Source organism: Ciconia boyciana, chromosome 8 (genome assembly GCF_034638445.1).
Source record: "Ciconia boyciana chromosome 8, ASM3463844v1, whole genome shotgun sequence".
Classification (NCBI taxonomy): domain Eukaryota; kingdom Metazoa; phylum Chordata; class Aves; order Ciconiiformes; family Ciconiidae; genus Ciconia; species Ciconia boyciana.
The window spans coordinates 35,580,626-35,598,740 of record NC_132941.1 but is presented as its reverse complement, the minus strand read 5'-3'; the positions used below and the strand labels follow the sequence as shown (position 1 = coordinate 35,598,740).

General features: G+C 36.6%; 1 protein-coding gene across 5 annotated transcripts in view; it reads left to right on the top strand.

Annotated features, from left to right (window-relative positions):
• Positions 1-18,115, top strand: part of WAPL (WAPL cohesin release factor) — a 74,570-nt gene that overhangs the window by 16,144 nt on the left and 40,311 nt on the right. For all 5 annotated transcript variants that reach the window (XM_072869315.1, XM_072869317.1, XM_072869316.1 and 2 more), the window contains exons 3-4: positions 8,282-9,331; positions 15,248-15,366. In XM_072869315.1, the coding sequence (XP_072725416.1) occupies positions 8,282-9,331; positions 15,248-15,366 (1,169 nt within the window). The remainder of the gene's footprint in view (positions 1-8,281; positions 9,332-15,247; positions 15,367-18,115) is intronic.

Genomic DNA, 18,115 nt, shown 5'->3' with positions numbered 1-18,115 from the left:
AAATTCTCTGAGGAATCTGTGAAGGCTGTCCAGGCAAAAAGATAAGTAGCTCTGATTTGACAAAACAGAGCAACTCTGGCAAGATGTATAACAAATCCTGGAAAAACACTTCAGGCTTCTGGGACCACTGGTGCAACCTCTTAAGCTCCTGTCCGTCCCCCCCCAGACATTTACTTTCCCCTCCCGTCTCCCCAGGTACTTTCAGGTAGTTTCTAGTATTCTCTACCTGTAGCTCCTTTCAAAATCACCAGTAGGAAAACTTTGCGTTAATTACTCATTGAACTGTTTCTCATACTAGGCATCTTTTCCTGGCCACTCTGGACTCTGCTGGCCTGTTGCAGCTGTAGGTAATACAGCTGTGTTTTGCCTGTTCCTTTTGGTCTCTTGATGCTTATTTCTAGCTCCTGGGATCATGCTCACATGTTTCACAGAGCTGCCTTGTACTTAGAGATCATGTTGGTCAGTGGCTGTCACAGCTCTCTGTTGCCTGTACCAGTAAATTCTCCTTATGTGTACTTGTCATAACCAGAGGTGAGAAAGAAGTAATTAATGTGTTCCACACCACTCCAAGCAGTGGGGGATGGTCAATGGTCAGGTTTAGAATTACTCTTATTTTTGCATTTTTAAATCCTTTATGCATTTGTCTCTATGGTTCTTTGCCATTTTGTGTACAGTATAAAGTGACTGGAATCACTTAGCCAATTGTGGAGATAAATTGCCATATGGTCTCTTTATTGGTTCTTCTAGCAATTTCTTTTTCTTATTTCATCATCAATCCAGAAGTGAAGTTTTTTGAGCCAGGTGAATAGAGAGATTCCTTAGAGTCCCTTTATGTTCACTGCCTGTGCTAGAAGGCAGCTTGAATTAGTACCAGAGGTCCTGCTCAACTGGTCTAGTGTGGCTTTTGCTCTGGAAAAACTATTGGCCTTCACTTTTTTTTGTTCTTTAAGACAGTATATAGCTAAAGATTGAAGGTAGGAAGCATATTGGAAGTTGTCTATCTTCAGTTAGTAACTTGTTTTCTTTGTAATGTTCAGTTTAAAAGACTTATTTTATGGATGGCATACAATTAAAAAAAAAAGAAAGTGATTCTTTTCACTCTGGCGGTTTCTGAAAGCCTTGCAATTTTTTTAGACCTTTCACCATCTCAAGTCTGTAATTACATGGTGTCTTTTATTATTACTGTGATCAAACTAAATATTTTGTGGGTGGGGAGGTATTCCTTCCTTTTCTCATATAGTACAATGAAGAAATAGTAATGCTTCTGAGGGCTGTTTGAGAGCGCATTTTCAGGTAGACATTAGTTTCTTAAGAAGAAAAACCTTTTAAAATAAGGGTGAGATGTGTTATGGGTACTTAATGAAAAAATAAAGCTGAAATCTGAGACATCCTAACGTCAAAATTATCAGAGATGTCCAGCTGAAGGATGTAGGTGTCTTATCTCTAAAGAGGATTCATTTATCTTTTTTTTTAATCTTTTAAAAAATAAATTAAGTCTAGAATTGCATTCTCCCTTTTGTACATGATCTTAAAAATGAAAAGGCAAGAGGTAGTCCCACTATGGCTACTTGTGCTAGCCACAAGGCATTTTCCTTTCTGTTGGATATGTAGAATAGCATTTGTTCCATCTAGTAAGTGAGTGCTTATATTAAATATGTATTTTTCAAAAAGATATTAACAGAATATTTATGTGCGTCTAAATGATGTAAGTTGTCTAGATGTGTATTTGTTTAATGTTTAAAGGTTTATTACTGAAAAAGCAAAGGTTTATTACTGAAAAAGCAGTGGGATTTTGAGAACTGTTACATTCCCACTGTTTGAACACTTTCATATATCTAGAGGAGTATAAATTATTATCTTATATAAATTTAATATCTTGCAGTGTATGAACTTGAATTTTTGTCTCTAATGGTTATCTTACAAAGGTTACTTGGGATGATCATTATAATCACTTAAATACAGCTTTGCGAAGTTTGGTTGTATGCATCTCTGGGGAAAACATGTCAATGGGTTTGGTGGGAAAGAGTAGAAGTTTCACTTTTTTTTTTTTAAATTCATCAGCAATACTTAAGACATCCCTGTTAAAGCAAGAGGTTTGTATAAATGTGTGGGTGTTTTTCTTTGTCAGTTAACGTTTAATTTAGACCTGCCAGTCATTTAGATTGGTTCTCTTATACTCTGGTAATTAAGTTCTAGAGATTTAAACAGAAAGCAAATAATGATTACTAAAAAAGATTGTTACAGTTCTTAGGAATATTGTGCTAGTACCTGGGGAAAAAAAAGACTGGTGAATTATATAGTTATATGCTATTGCTGATCTGAAATTACTTGGGAGACTTATTCTGGTATTTGAGCCCCAAAAGAACCTAATTGCAGTTAAAATTGGGAGGAGAAATTACATGCCTCTTTTGAACTACAAATATCTAATCATTCAAAATGAGTTCATTTTCTTGTATTTTCTCTGTGCTTTCTGTATCTGTAAATAAAATTATATGTTATATGTTTCCTACAGTCATGCTAGCTTCTGCTGTAATAGTTACTACAGATAAATATAGTAATTTTAAAAATCAAGGTTATTGGAATTGCTGGTGTTGTACACCTTTGGACAATTAGCAAGTGATTTGCAGTAGTTTCTGTTGTAGAAGCTTCAGCCTGACAGCTATTCACCCACTGATGAGGTGAAAACAGTGGCTTGACAAAGTATCCTTCGAGGAAGTATTCCTCTAAATGTCACTGCTTAGTTTTCCACTAATGCATTCTGATGATCCAGTTTTAAAGCCAAACTTTCTGCCTGATGTACAGTAAATGGTTTACTGGTTACATTTTCCATCAGCCTTGCTTATTATTGGAGATGGGAAAAACCTCCCTGCTGCGGTTACTAAGACTTCTGAAGAACTGGGTGGTTTTAAAATTTTGGTGTCTGATACGTGCAAAATTAAGGGGGAGGTTAACTGCCACTTATTTGCTGTTTAAGAGTAACCTTGTATGCTGTATTAAATTACTAGCTGAGAGTGAAAAATGAGATGTAACATTTTGTTGATACTTGTGAAGTTTTTTCAGAGACAACTCAAAATTTGAAGTTGCTTATGCACGTGCTTAAAATGATGCATCGCTTATACAAAGGCAACAGAAGTCCTGCTGTGGTACAGAAGAGCTATTAATGATGACTGTTTAGCTTTTGAGATCGTTTCTTGGAAGTGTAGTAAACCAAGCATCAATAAAGCCGTTTGACTGGGATAGAATGCATTTGTTATTTATTAGTCAGCTGAGCTGACTGGAGAAAGTGATTTCACTCACATTTACAGATGAAGAAAAACAAGGAATTCAAGGCTGGAAGGACTAAATGTATGGTGCTACTGCCTTAACCCAGTCTGATCAAATTTTACTAATATGAAAGTGTACTAATGCCTTGAAGTACCTGTGCATTTTTGGTGATTCTCTTAGAGGTGGTGGACACTGGCATTGAGGAATTAATAGCTAGCTCAGTTTCCTCAGTTTTGTACTTGGGACTGTTTGGAACGAGCACGAGGAGAAGAGCAGGCAGGCTGGGTAAGTGTGAAATTGGAGATGAGAATAGGAGCCACCCTGGAAAAAAAAAAAGTGTAACAACCTCAGTGCAGCAAGTACAAAAAAAATTGAAATGGAGAAAATAGGTGTGAAAAAGGGTTGTTGTGTCATGATGCGTATCTCAACTGATGCTTCAGTTTGTCCAAATGAGGCTGTTGCAATAAAAGAGTAGAAAGTTTCTGTTCCCTTAATAGGTCACAGATGACTAGATGGGACTGTTGCTTGCTCAGAGTCCTACAAATATTAGGCTAATTTTAGCGCATTCTAAAATATTCTAGAAAAATTTGTAGAACAGTTTTTCAGTGTATGTAACTGCATCATCAAAATTAATATTTTCATTAAGAGTGAATTTTAGTTACCTGTTTGGATTTATTATTACTTGGTGAAATATCTAATGCATGTTAGAAAAACTTTTAAAAATAAACGCAGCACTGTAGTTGATATAGGTGTCATAGGATCATCTTTCTTACAAAGACCTAGTAGATTATGCCTTTAGCTCTTGGTTACTGACAGTAACTTCCTGGCAAGGGACTGAAAAGTAAAGTGATTTCAACTGTTAAACAGTGCTTCAGAACTGATAAATGAATGGAAGAATTCAGGGAGTATGTTTTACATGAAGTGTCCTTAAGTGAAAGACTTAAATATGCACTCCCTGAATATATTTGCTTTTTGCGTATTAAAAATCCGGAGTTTTAAGTGAACATATGTGAAAGTATGTATTATAGGGTAGTCATGATTTCTGTGATGTGCTAGTAGCAAAGTGTAAAAAAAAAAAAAAAAAACAAACAAAAAACCACCCACAAACAAACAAACAAAAAAACCCAAACCACAAAAAAACCAACAAACTTTGAGAATAGTTGATTAATGTTTCTTTGGAGACAGATTCCTTTGTAACTTTTTTCCATTAATTTTTTGTCAATGCTACTGATATGTATGAGGTATATATATTTTTTTATATCTTTGGCCCCTTCAGTCTGTTTTCCAGGCTTGATGTGTTGATCGCCTTTTCTGCTTGAGAGTACAGACTGTAGCTGAGATGATAATGATTCAGGCTAAGACAATGTAAAATTATATTTCAGCTTTTTTCATCTCAAAACAGATTCCTGAATTATTTGACTCTTGGGCTGTAATGTGCATATGCACATGTGTATTCTACTGCTTCCCTGGGAAGATGAGATGTGATTTGGTCCTGGTATGAAATGTGGCTCTTTAAAATCCCGGACTTCCTTAGGATGGGAAAATCATTCCCTTTCCAGATATGCATACTGAAACTTCTTCCTAACAATTCAGTATTGTTTAGTAAGCCAAGACAGGCGTATTTATAAATGTACTTTTTAAAAATGTTGTTTAGACTTTATTAATTCAAGTAAATACGTACTCAGATACAGAACAGTAGTGGTGAGGCTGCAAAATAGTGTATTTTAGAGAGAAAGTCTGGAAATTTTTTGAGTTTAATTTGTTGGGTTTCATGCCCAAGTATTATGGTAGTCTTCAGTTGCACAATAATATTAAACAGATGGGGGGGAAAGGAGCATATTTTACACTGTCAAACTCACTCTTTGATTATAGAAAGGTTAATTCGGGTTGGGCCTCTTAGATTATCACAAGCATGAGATAGAAGTGGGAATAACAAGATTTCTTGTATAGTATATTGATACTGAAAAAGAGTAAACAAGATTCCATCACTGAGATGGCTAGGACTGGTGTTCTTTGGGGAATTTAGTTTTGCATTTCATACATTCTGTGAAGAGCATTTTTGTTATTTCTAGCTGAGTATGTAAACTTCTATGGCAGACCTCAGCTGGACTCCCAGAAAACTTAGATGCCGTTTGTGAGACATTACTTGTCCTGTCCCCCTGCGGAATTTCAGCTAGGATTAAACCAATTTCCTGCAAAACTTGACTTGGTAGTAGTTTCTTTTACTAGAATTTTCTTCTTGCACCTTAAAGTTCTTTTATAAACCGTATGTGCAAGGATGGCATTTAGATGATGCCGTTTTAATTTGAAAAGACATGACCAAAAGTCCCTGGAACAGTACTGATGCTCACTTTCCGCATCAGTGTTGTGGTTTAGCCCCAGCCGGCAGCTAAGCACCATGCAGCCGCTTGCTCACTCCCCCCCGGTGGGATGGGGGAGAGAATCGGAAGAGCAAAAGTAAGAAAACTCGTGGGTTGAGATAAGAACAGTTTAATAATTGGAACAAAATAATAGTAATAATAATAATGAATTATAATGAGAAGGAAAACAACGAGAGAGAGAGGAACAAAACCCAAGGGAGGGGAAAAAAGGGGGGGTGGAAATGATAATAATAATAATTTAAAAAAAAAAAAGTATACAACTACTCACCACCTGCTGACTGACGCCCAGCCAGTCCCCGAGCAGCGATTGCTACCCCCTGGCCAACTCCCCCAGTTTATATACTGGGCATGACATCATATGGTATGGAATAGCCCTTTGGTCAGTTTGGATCAACTATCCTGGCTGTGCCCCCTCCCATTTCTTGGGCACCTGGCAGAGCATGGGGAGCTGAAGGAAAAAAAAAAAGTCGTTGACCAATGTAAACACTGCTTAGCGACAGCCAAAACATCAGCGTGTTGTCAGTATTAGTCTCATACTAAAATCCAAAGCACAGCACTATACCAGCTACTAGGAAGAAAATTAACTCTATCCCAGCTGAAACCAGGACAATCAGGAAGGTTGAAACTTTTTGGTCAGTGCTATGAAACTTCTGTGCTATTTGGGTAAATGGTAGCTGATGAAGTTTAATGCAGTCAGGACTAGCGCTAAAGGATGATAAAGCCTTCATTTTACTGATGAGTTCATAAAGCATTTGCTGCCTAACAAATTTGAACCTTAGGGGTTGCATTCTGCCAGTTGCATTCTGCCTCTTTTATTACTGTAACATTCTGCGCCTGTGTCTTCTAAGCATGTTCTCTTCTAGCATTTTTTTTTTCCTACTTGTTCCTGTCCCTGTTGCTTCTGTTTCTCCAGTGCTACTCTTCTATGCATCAGTGTCTTCTGCATGCCAGTCAGACTTCTTATCTTGCTTCTCCTGGCCCAGACAGCCAGTACAGCGAGTGTTGATGGTAATGGCAGGCACCCTGGTTCCTGTGTTTGGTTACACTGCCTCAGAAACTTCAAAGAAATTTCTGCTCATCTTGTTTCCAGGAAATAATACACTCACATTTCTGGGTATCTTTGTGTGTGTGTGAGGTGTAACAACAGAGTATGGCAGATGCAGATGCAGTCTTCATGAAACGCTGGTACCAAATCCGCTGAGCTTTTGTTGGTATTCAGGAAAACCAAAGGGAATGGTTTTCCTACCACTTTAGAGGACAACAGGTGGAAGACTTAGTATTGTCTTTCCTGGCATTACTGTTGTGTGGATACTGGTCGACTGGAAACAAGTCTTACAAAACCTGATTTCTTATAGTGCAATTTGTGCTCTTTGACAGCATAAGATGCAAGCGTGGCTACGGGTTGCAGAAGTGCAAGACTAACTTTTGACGGCAGCTCTTCTTCAGATACGTAGAAGTTCATTGTAAGAACCTGCACTTCAGAAGTTATTTAATTTAAAATTGTGATGAGAATTGCATTTTCTGTATTTCTTCTGGAAGTCCAAATATTGTAATTTGAAGCAGCAAAATAAAATAACAGCTGCTGAAGTTGTGTGCCGTTCTGCTGAAGGTGCATTGAAAATTTATGATACAGTTTGTAAGAGGGACTGTAGCATTTTTAGTACAGATATGTTAGTGGATTACTTTCACTGGTTTTAGTAGCTGTACGGTTACTGTGTTAGGCAGTGAATTATAGGATAATTTTCAGCAAATTTATTTAACTTCATCGGTAGGTTCTGTGGCCTATGCTGATTTTCATTTCTACTGTGGTGATGCCTCACTACTATGTAGTTCTTAGACCAGAAATATCTTAAGGAGCAGGTGTTACCTGCCCATGCATCCCCTTTCCTAACTATAGTAGGCTACTATAATGCATCTTGTAGTATTAAAAATGAGTATGTGCAAACTTAGCTAATTCATTGATCCATACGTTTTGTGTTTCCAATGATATTACCTGTTCTTTTCAAGTTCTGTGCAAAAGCAAAAAGTACTTAAAGTAGGGCATCTGAAGCAAATCAGACACTAAAATCTATATCACAAAACTTTCATTTGAAACACTAGTGTAGTTGCAATAGCTTGATGTAAACAAGGATGGGGGGGTATGTTTACATAAGAATAAAATACGACAGTCTTATAACCTATGTACAGGAAGGAAATTTTTTTCTTATGTAATTAGAAAATGCTTTATAATCTCTCTGTCTCTATTTACTGTAAGTCACTTGTGTGTGAAACATTGAACGATGATTGACTTAACTGAAAATTTTGCTGCAGACTTTCTTTTTTTGTGTAGGTTGTATAGATAAATAAGTGGTTGTATTTAGGGTTTACTATTGTTTTTTTCATGATGCACATCTTCTCAAAGCGACGCTTATTTCAAGTTAGTGTATATTTTTGCTAGAAATGGTGAGAATTCTTTATTATAGCAAAAAACTGGAAGGCTTAAAGTATAAACCAGGAGGATAAGTACCTCTTTAATGTTTTCTGTCATTGAACACTGAATATTTGCTGTTGTAATGTGACATTTTAAAGTTGCCCGCAAGGATGATTATTTTTTTTTTAATAATGCTTTTTAGTAATACATTTATCTTTTCTTGTAGATAAAATACAGAATTTGAATGAAGATAATGAGAAGAACAGTCACTTCATCTATGAGAATGCTGAAGACAGTAACAAAACCAATGCTGAAACTACAGACACTTCTGGATACAACATTGAAGCCAAGGACTTGCCTGATTCTTGGGACTCCCACATTGGAAAAACAGCAGAGTCTCCATCAGAAACATCTCAGATGAAGGGGCAATTAAGAACTCACTTGTATGAATGGGAGGATGAAACTGAAGACACCAGAACTGGAGAGTATATATTAGATTTTGACAATGAACATCTCTCAGAGGTGAAGAGCAAGGATGAGGAGTGTGATAAAGAAGATACTGAAAATCCAAAGGAAGCCATTAGTGAAGAACTTGTGCAAACTATTCCTAGGCCAAGCAACTGTAGGACATATTGTCGATCCAACAAAGCAAAACCGCAGGGGGCAACAAATTTTGACAAGCTAATGGATGGTACTAGTCAGTCTTTATCCAAAGCAAACAATGAGTCAAATAATGATGGTCTGAACCCAACACGAAAAGTTTCTTTAAGTAGTGGGACCAGTTTTAGAGGGACGGTTGGACGGACTAGAGACTACACTGTTCTACATCCATCTTGCTTGTCAGTTTGTAATGTTACTATACAGGATACCATGGAACGAATTGATGAATTTACCACAGCAACCCCTACTGACTTGGGAGAAGCTGGACGCTTAAGAAAAAAAGCAGACATTGCTACTACAAAAACTACAACCAGGTTTCGACCAAGCAATACCAAATCCAAAAAGGATGTCAAATTAGAGTTTTTTGGGTTTGATGATCAAGATGAGGGAGGGGGAGATGAAGGCGCCTCTAGAAGTTCTGGGAGTTCCAATTACAAAATCAAGTACTTTGGGTTTGATGACTTGAGTGAAAGCGAGGATGAAGATGAAGAGTGGCAGATAGCGGAAAGGAAAGCTAACAAAAAACGAAGTAGAACTGCACCATCCTCTTCACTACAGACAACCTCTGACGGCAATGAAAACTGTTCCCAGGATAGCCAGCTCAGTACTAACGCAGGTAAGCAGAAGTCTTCTGGAATACATACTTAACACTTAAATTTAGTTGACCTTTATATTTTGTTCCTTTTGCAGTATACCTAGGAGTTTGTTGAACAGTACTACTGATGTGGAAATCTAAAAATTAAATTTGCTTATTTCTGCTGTGGTCCTGTCTGGTGTTTTGTAGCTGTCTTGAAGTATGCTTTCTACCCCTTGATCTCTTGCCAGAGGTAGAGTTTTTTTATTTTTGAACGGAAGATTCTTACCTTTTTGGTGTGTTGAGCATATAGTGTATATGCCTGGAAGGCAGGTATCTTCCCACAGAAGCTCCGCATTAACGTGGAATTACGGAGCTGAGTGCAGAAATTTAAGTAGCTCTTAGAGATGTGAAATATCCTTGTTGCGCTTTTGAATGCATTTGTAAACAGAACTTTCTCAAGTTCCATCTTATCTGAGGATGCATGGCTTGAGGGAGAGGCTGTGGGGACCCCTGGAGTACCAATGAGATGACTGGCTTTTGGTGTGCCTCTGCATATTGATGTATTTCTGCTTTTGCTTCCAGTTTTCAGATATCTCCATCTTCTGCATGGGTGGTAAGTGTGTGTGTACACACATACATACATACACACACACAAGTAAAACTGTTCACGCAGAATTTGCTGAGCAAGTTCTGGTGTTTGAGTGCCTTTGAAAAATGAGACTTGCTTGGTGGTTGGTTGGGTCCCACGTAATGACTTTGATCTGAGTTGAGGTGTGTTGGTGAAGAAGAAAAGGAATAACTTTGAAAGGTTTCTTTTAGCTTTTTCTTTTTGAAAAAGTCTAATGCCAAAGAATCGTGCATGTTGGAATAAGTATTTCGAAACACTGCCACTGCTCTACGGAACTTTTTGGTCCTCCATTTTGGAGCATGAAGCATGAGAAATTTTTATCCGTTCACTGAAGTTATTACATTTTTTTAAGACTTTGGCAAGATGTATTTAACTGTAATGGGGAGAGGGTAGGACTCAATTCTAGCCTTGCAAATGTTGGAGAAGCTGTTTTTTCCTACAAATAGTTTCTGCTAATGTAATCCAGAAATAAAATTTCATAGGAAAAAACATTCATTTCTCTGTTCTAATTATAGCAGTCTCTAAAAACAGAATTATCTGTAAGCCTTTTAATCGAAGGTAAATGTAACTGTTTTGGTTTTTTTGTAAATTCTAAAAGGGCCAAATTGATACTGATGTTATATGAGAAGATCATGTTTTCAAACAAAAAAACCCTTGATTTGTTTTCATAAAATTTAATTATGATGAGACACTTGCATTCCAGGCTCTTTGGAAAATGGATTTAACTTACAGGGCCGCCTATGAAATACTCCGTCTGAGTCCCTTTCTCTGACAACTCTTTGTTCAGCCATTTATTCCAAGAAAAAAAATCGCTTATACAGTTAATGCAGCTGAGATGCTGACCCATCAAGTAATCCTTTCAGCTGCTGTCCTCTGGAGTCTCAAAATATCTACAGTTTGCATTCAGCACTACATTCACCAAGGAGGCCATTATACTTGGAGGTATCACAGATTATTTCTCTGAAATATTTTCCTAAGAGATTCCCATAGCACAAGTAGACGTAAATTTGTGTTTTGTTAGTTTCTTAATACAATTCTCCACTTCTCAGGTAAGAGCTACCTCTCAGTGCCTCTGCTGAGAGATGCTTCCCCTTTATTTTGCATCTCCTTTGGTCATTTGATTCCTGTTTTGTGCCACTGTAGCCAGGTGAGATTTGGCTTGCATTTTTTCTTCTGAAAATTGAAAGGGTGATGTGAAATTATTTCCCTAAGTTGCAGCACATTCCCTAGTTCAATCCTGTAGTACAGATTACAAAAACAGGGAGTCTGATGTTGCCCTAAAATTTGTAGGACTCCTTGATATATTTCATGCTGTCTTCTGTCAGACCATTGTGAATTTTGAGCACCAGAACAGCCATATTAAGGTCCTTAAATATAGTGATTCTGAGTCTGAGAATTTATCAAGGACTTCTGGATCTAAGCCTGAAGTTGCGGTAAAATGTGACATTGCTGTGAGGTATCGTCTTTACATAATGGAAAAAAAGTGACTTCTGTGTCCATGGAAAATGCCAGTTTTGAATACAAGCCTCAGAAAAAACTTTCAGAACACCTTGCACAATAAAACTTTTTCCTGAAGCTACAAACAGTACTGAGAGGTGCTAATGCTACCTGAATTCTGTGTGTGCTGTTCTTTTTTGTACTAATCAATAAACCCACAGATAAAAATCCAGTGTTCCCGTTCCAGGTTGACAGGTGAGATGCCAGATTGCCTCTCTAAATTCCAGCCCCAGAAATTCCTAAGACTGATTTTGATGTTCTGAGTGTACAGAATGTTATATGGCATAGTCAGTTTTTCAAGAGATTTGATACTTTCTGTTACAGTCTTACAAAATTTTTGCCATAATACTGATTTGGTTACCATAATCTGGGCCTATTTTTTTTTTTATGAATGAAAGCCCCTTTCACTCATGAGCCTCCCAGCTGTAGTCTGCAAGAATGCCAGAAGCTAAAAGTACTGATGAGACTTTACTAGAGCCAAAACGGTACCTGTATCATTTCACTAGCCAGAGTACAGGATGACTCTAGTAAAGAGAAGCTTTTAATACCAGAGGAAAATGACATAATTACTTGGCTGTATTAATCAATGGGGAGTTGTATCCAAGAGAAATCTGAACTAATGACAAGGAAGGGTAAGGCTTAACCAAAAATAACTTTAAGCTTCAGTTTTGAAGAGCAAACCTGTATCTTTGGGACTGTTACACTTCTGGAAATAACTGTGCTTTCAGTTTGTTTCTGTCTTTTTCTAAAGATCCTGCCATGGCTGTTAGTGGTTTGGGTGGTCACTAAGATTTCTAATTAACTTCTGAACTTGTAGTGTCCAAATGTTTTATTTCTCACCTGTTCAACTGGGACACCTAGGACCATGTTAATGCTTGTCTTAACTACATTTCGTTTTGGCCAATGACAATAAAATTATTACAGAAAGTGACAGGCATAAAAAAAAAAGAAAAGAGAAAAAATGTTGACTAAAATTAAACATTTCTGTATCTCTGTGTAGATTGACATAAACAGGATAGAGCAGTTGCCCTGAAACCTTCTGCTAAAGGAAGGTATGAAGACCTATCCTCTCTAACATGCTTATTTTTATTTGATTCACCTCCTCCTTCACTATACATCTCATAAGCAGTATAGTAATGATGAACTACAGTATTCTTGATTTAAATTATAGTAGCAGTTATCCTGTTACTGTAGCGTCAGTATTGCAGCTTAGCCTTTTGCTTTGTAAGTCAGTTCTGATATACAACTTAACCTTTGTGACGTGCATTCATTTTCCTTTCAGTGATCAAGATAAGATTCCTATAATCTTTTTGGATAATAAATTAGCTTTTGTATATCAGCGTCTAGCACTCAGTTAATTTCTGGTGAGCAGGCTTGCCCTATTTTTTTTTTCCTTTGCATCTCCTCAAAAACTGAATCACCTTAATTGGGTAAATATTTTTAGCCAGTTAAGAGTACATCAAAGTTCTCAAAGGCAGAGTCCTGTTTGGACTTCAAAATCTGCAGAATTACCGTCAGGCACTAAAACAAAACTAGGTTGTTTTTCCCCAGGAAATTTACTGTGGTGGTGTCTTCTAGTTGGTCTCTGAACATCTTTCCAATTTTAGCTGAGACAGACAAATTATCTCAAAGATTATAAATGCCTTGAAAATGGTTGGATAGAGGAGGAAAGGCCTTACATGCTCCCATATTGAGAAGAAGGTCAATATGCTCATCTTTTCTGCGAGGGGGAAAAAATATCCATACGAGAGAGAGCCAGTGGAAAACAAGCTTCATTAGTGTCACTGGTTACCAATCTACTTGCGTCTTTGCCTGGCTCAACATTAACAAAAGACTTCTCCCCCACACCCTATTTAGTTTAGATTTGAACATCTGGTAAGGTGTGTATGCAGAGTGCTTTTAGGATACTAGGAGGCCTCAAAGAGCATTGCTCAAATACAAGCATTCCAGGTAATCTTACGAAACTAATCATAAAAGTGTTTGATATGCTAGCAAAATCAAAAAAATGCAAAATTATCCTCTTGTAAGTAGGAGTTGAAATGTTTTTATCAAGAAGTTTCTTTGAATTTCAAATTACCTAATTTAAATGGGGTAGTTCAGGATCACCTAGGAGTAGAATTCAAAGAAATGTAGATGATTTTTGAAATTGTGGCTTACTTGATATAGAGCACTATTAATCATTATTAACCACAATACCAGCTCCAAGTCTTAGCACAAGGCACAAATTATTGTGCTGATTTGGTGGGTGAAAACACATCTTGCCTTTCTAGAGTGACTTGCCTGCTTCTGATTATGTAGTCAAGTGAATTACTTTTTAGCTTTTAATCTACAGTAGGAGGGTCCAGTTCGGTTGGTTTGACTTTCTTTGGGAATTGAATTCAGAGCTTGGCTTCTTCAAAAGTATTGCAGGATTTGTAAGGATGCGTATCAAAGCAATTTGATTTGACTCCTTTAATTGTTAAGTTCCAGCAAAGGACTAAGTTGACTTTTTATATAAAGATTTGGAAGTAGTTTTGCTTTATTTAAGTTAATGAGACTTGGTCTGTAATATTTTTCCTCTGTTAGACTAATTTTATCAAAACACCTTTTAAAGTCAGTTACTTTCAGAGGGATTGTTCATGTTGTGTTCTTAAGCTCTTGTGCTGACATACAACTAAACTGAAAACCAGTGGGCTGGGACGTGAGAGGTTGTTTCTGGTAGGTGCTTTGCAGTGGGCATCCTGCCTAACCTGGTGCTGCCAAGCCCGTTGAAATTTACTGCGATTTAAGAAACTTTTGAGCCTTATTTTAATAATACTTACGTCCCCCAGACTAGATAAGTTTTGTGTCCTTGTGAGTGCCGTTAGAAATTTGCTTGCCTAAATTGCTTTTGATTGCCTCCTTACCTAGGTGCTTGGCTGGTCCTCTTTACTGGATGTGAGTGCACGTGGGATTAGAGTAACTGATCCAACCTGCTTGTATTTTTGCAGTGCAGTTTTCAAATAGCAGCTTCTCTGGAAGAGATTGTTTTTCTAAACTGTTTATCAGATGAAACAGTGCTTTTCTGTGCCTGTCTTTATTTCCGTCTTGGAATTTATGGTAACTTCTGGTTTGTGCCAAGTAAAAGAACATAAGCAGGACTCCAAGGGATAATGCTTCAAATAAAACACAAGCTTAAAGGAAAAAAAAAAAAAAGGATTTAATTAGATCAGTGAATTGCAGATTTACAGTCCAAAACTGAGTACTAGAACTACTGGTAAGGCAAGTATTGAATACATTGAAAGGCCATTTCAGCAGTTCCTTCTAACCAACTCCTTTCTGAGCTGATGACCATATTTTTCTGTTTATAGCAGAATAAGCAAATATAAACAGGCTGCCTTCATGAGAAGTGAAGTAGGATCAATTCTTCAGTCCCGTAATTGTAGTGGGAAGTATTCTTCTAAATCTCTTAATCTCACACTTTTGAAGAACCCCATCTCCTGTTTAATTTGTCTGCTGCTCAGAGTTGTAGCAGTAAGCCATAAGTAGGCACATATAAAAGGTAACCTGGGATTCACAGGAGTATAAAATGGGAAATAATAACTTGAAGCTTACACAATGGGCAAGAGGTGCTATAATAATTGTGATCGTGTACCTTGTAATGTATCTTCTATGTATTATGACAGTCCAGTCAGTAAACCTGAGCTGCATCCAGAACTGTTTGGCTTTAAAGCTGATTTTTCTGATGAAGATTGTTTGTTTATTATATAATTTCAGAAGCTATACATGTAGAAATGTCAGATGCAAGAAATGCTCTAGCAGATCAACAGCTTTCAATATAGTTGTTTCATGTCTATATTTACCTTTTACAGATCTTCTGGAGTTCTCAGAGGATGCATCTGGTGTGCCTGAAGGCAATAAGAAATCCACAAATAAACAAGGTGATAAATCTAAGGAAAACACCAGGAAGATTTTTAGTGGGCCAAAGCGGGTAAGTAATAATACTGAGACCAAGACAAAGTTCTTACTTTAATTAACTCTTCAGTATTGATGTTTCTCCCTATATATGTAACAGGGCTTTTGTCCCAGTTTATATCTGCACTTGAGATAATTTTTTGGCTTTTAAGATTATATGTGGAAAAGTAAAACCTTCAAGTGCAAAATTTTTGTATCAATTACTGGGAATTTCATTTTTCACATGCGACTCTGGGGTTGCGCAATGATAATGCGCAACCTAGATGTATTCCATTCTAGATGATTGTTAAAGCAAAGCACCATTAAATGCTGTGTAGGTGGTTTTTTATTTTTTCTTTCTTTGCTCTCCTAAGAAATATCTGTAATATTATAGGATTGAACCTTTCTGAAAGCTTCAGATTTGACATTGGTATAGTCTTTATATGGACAAGTGCCTTTATTGCATGTGGAAAAGTGAAATTTTCTTCTAGTTATGAAAGTAACTCCCAATCTCACCCCCATGTACCCAGACTATGTAGTATTCAGTATGAATTTACCCTTTCATACTGTGAATGGAGCTTATTCATTTTGTTGATACTAGGTGGGGTTTATCTGACCTGTTATTATAGGTTACTCAGTATTTTGAGGCTTTTAAAAAAGTGCATATAGCAAAAATTGTGTTTAGCTATTAGGTGAAAGTTTGCAATAGTGGGATCCATGTAATCACCATTAAATGAAGTTTTTGTGACTTGATTGTGCAGGATACCTGTTTTTAATGCTTAAGGCCTTTTCATATGCTTTTTGCATAACACGTTCCCATTGCCTGGTGAAAAGAGCAGCTGTCTTGCCATTGTTGCAATCCAGAACTGGTGTAATAAGAGAAAGAGGGGACTGGAGAGGGACATGCATTTGTATTTCTCCTTTCCCTTTGAGTTCTGTAAGTTTTGCAAGACCCAGCAGCTGCGTGTTATAATAGAAACTCTATTTTATATGTGTTCAGCAGCCTAACAGTTCTAAGAATTTTTTAAAAATTATTTTCCTTGTTATTTTTCCTAAACAATAAATCACACTCTAAAATTTCTCATAAAGGTAGCTAATTACTTGTTATATGATAGTTTCATTTAAAGTAATTTTTTTAAGGGTTTTTTTGTCTTCCAGAACCAGAAGATTTACTCTCTCCCCAGCTGTGTTGATATATAATCATTTTCCGTTTAAAAATGTGGATTTATGGGTGGAGGAAGGAGAACAAATTTGTTTTATTTCTCAAAAGATGCAAGGGAATATTTTCATTTGGGAGGACACGTGACCAATAAATACCGTCAGTTGTAATGCTCTTTTGAAAAGAAGTATCACTTCTTGCTGCTTCGTGACTTTGGACAGAATGGGGAGCTCTTAGCTGCTAACTCTTGCCTCCCAAGTTTGAAGTCAGGCTATCGATAAGTGAGGAGGCTCTTTTCAGAACTGAAATAGTATTTCTTGAAGATGAGAGTTCCTCAGCTTCTGCTGATTAAATAATAATTTTTTAAAAATCAGCTTCCTATCAGTGAACATTTTACAATAGACTGAGAAAGAGAAGTACAGGAAATGTAGATTTAACTGTACCTTTTTTGCTCTATTTTTAGCAGCATAAAACAGCTGTGGGTGTTCTGGTAATATGAAAATTTTGTTAATGTTTAAATATTTATATGCTTCAAATACTATTCTATAATAGCATTTTATGTGTTTCTTTAATTTTTATACTTAATATACTTGAGGGTTTATATGAAAACTGTTTTAACTAATTTTGAGTGTATGTATCATGAAATTATGGGGGAGGGGACACACACACACCTTACAGCAATATCATACTGTAGGGGAGAAAATGGTTTCAACTCTAGAAAATTCTCAGTTGGGAATAAACTTAGTTCAAGTGGGAAAGGTGAGAATTAAAGAGCATTTTTGACCCTATAGTGATATAATGGACCTAGAAGTAGAAATTGCTGTAATTGAGATTCAGATTTTAAACTTTAATGTTCTCTAATCATATGTCTGTTACATGGAGTTACTAAAAAAGCTTGTAAAGCTTGTTCTGATGGTAATTAGAGACACTATAATTATCTTCCTAAACTATAGATATAGACTCTTAATCGTAGTTGCATCTTAAGGGAATTTTCATTCTGGGAATAAAAAAAATGAACTAAAAGTATTAACCATAACTAAATGATCTTAAAAAAAAAAAAAAAATCTCTGGAACTTCTTCACTGTCTCATCACCATTTTTTTTTTCCTTGTAGAAACTAGCAGATACAGTATTAATTATTTTCTGCTAGGTGGTGATGTTAGATGTATGGCACTTCGCATCACACTGAGCTGAAAAGTAAACAGTGTTACTCAGGAAGCAACAGGTGGTATTGTTAAACTTCAGTAGATCCAGAAAGCTGAAGTATTTTTTTCCAGTTCGTAGTCAGCTGTACTCTCGCCTGTGTTTGTGCTTTTGAAACCTGACCATTGTACTCTAAAGTTAAAGTCCAGTTCTTGAAACTTTGAGCATATGTGTAAAAAAAAGATTATGGACTTTATTGACGTAGCGAATAACAGTGTTTCTAAAAACTGCTTTTAACATAAGGAGTCTCACTGAAATCACTGACTATTCACACGCATAATAATGAGCATAAAAGTTGCAGTAGCATGTACATTATGGTAGGTATGTAAAGTCTCAACCAGAATTCTGCTTTTAAGTGAATTAAATCTCTTTATCCTGACTCTGAGTTACAGGGGGAATATTATGTTCCGTAGCAACATAATTAT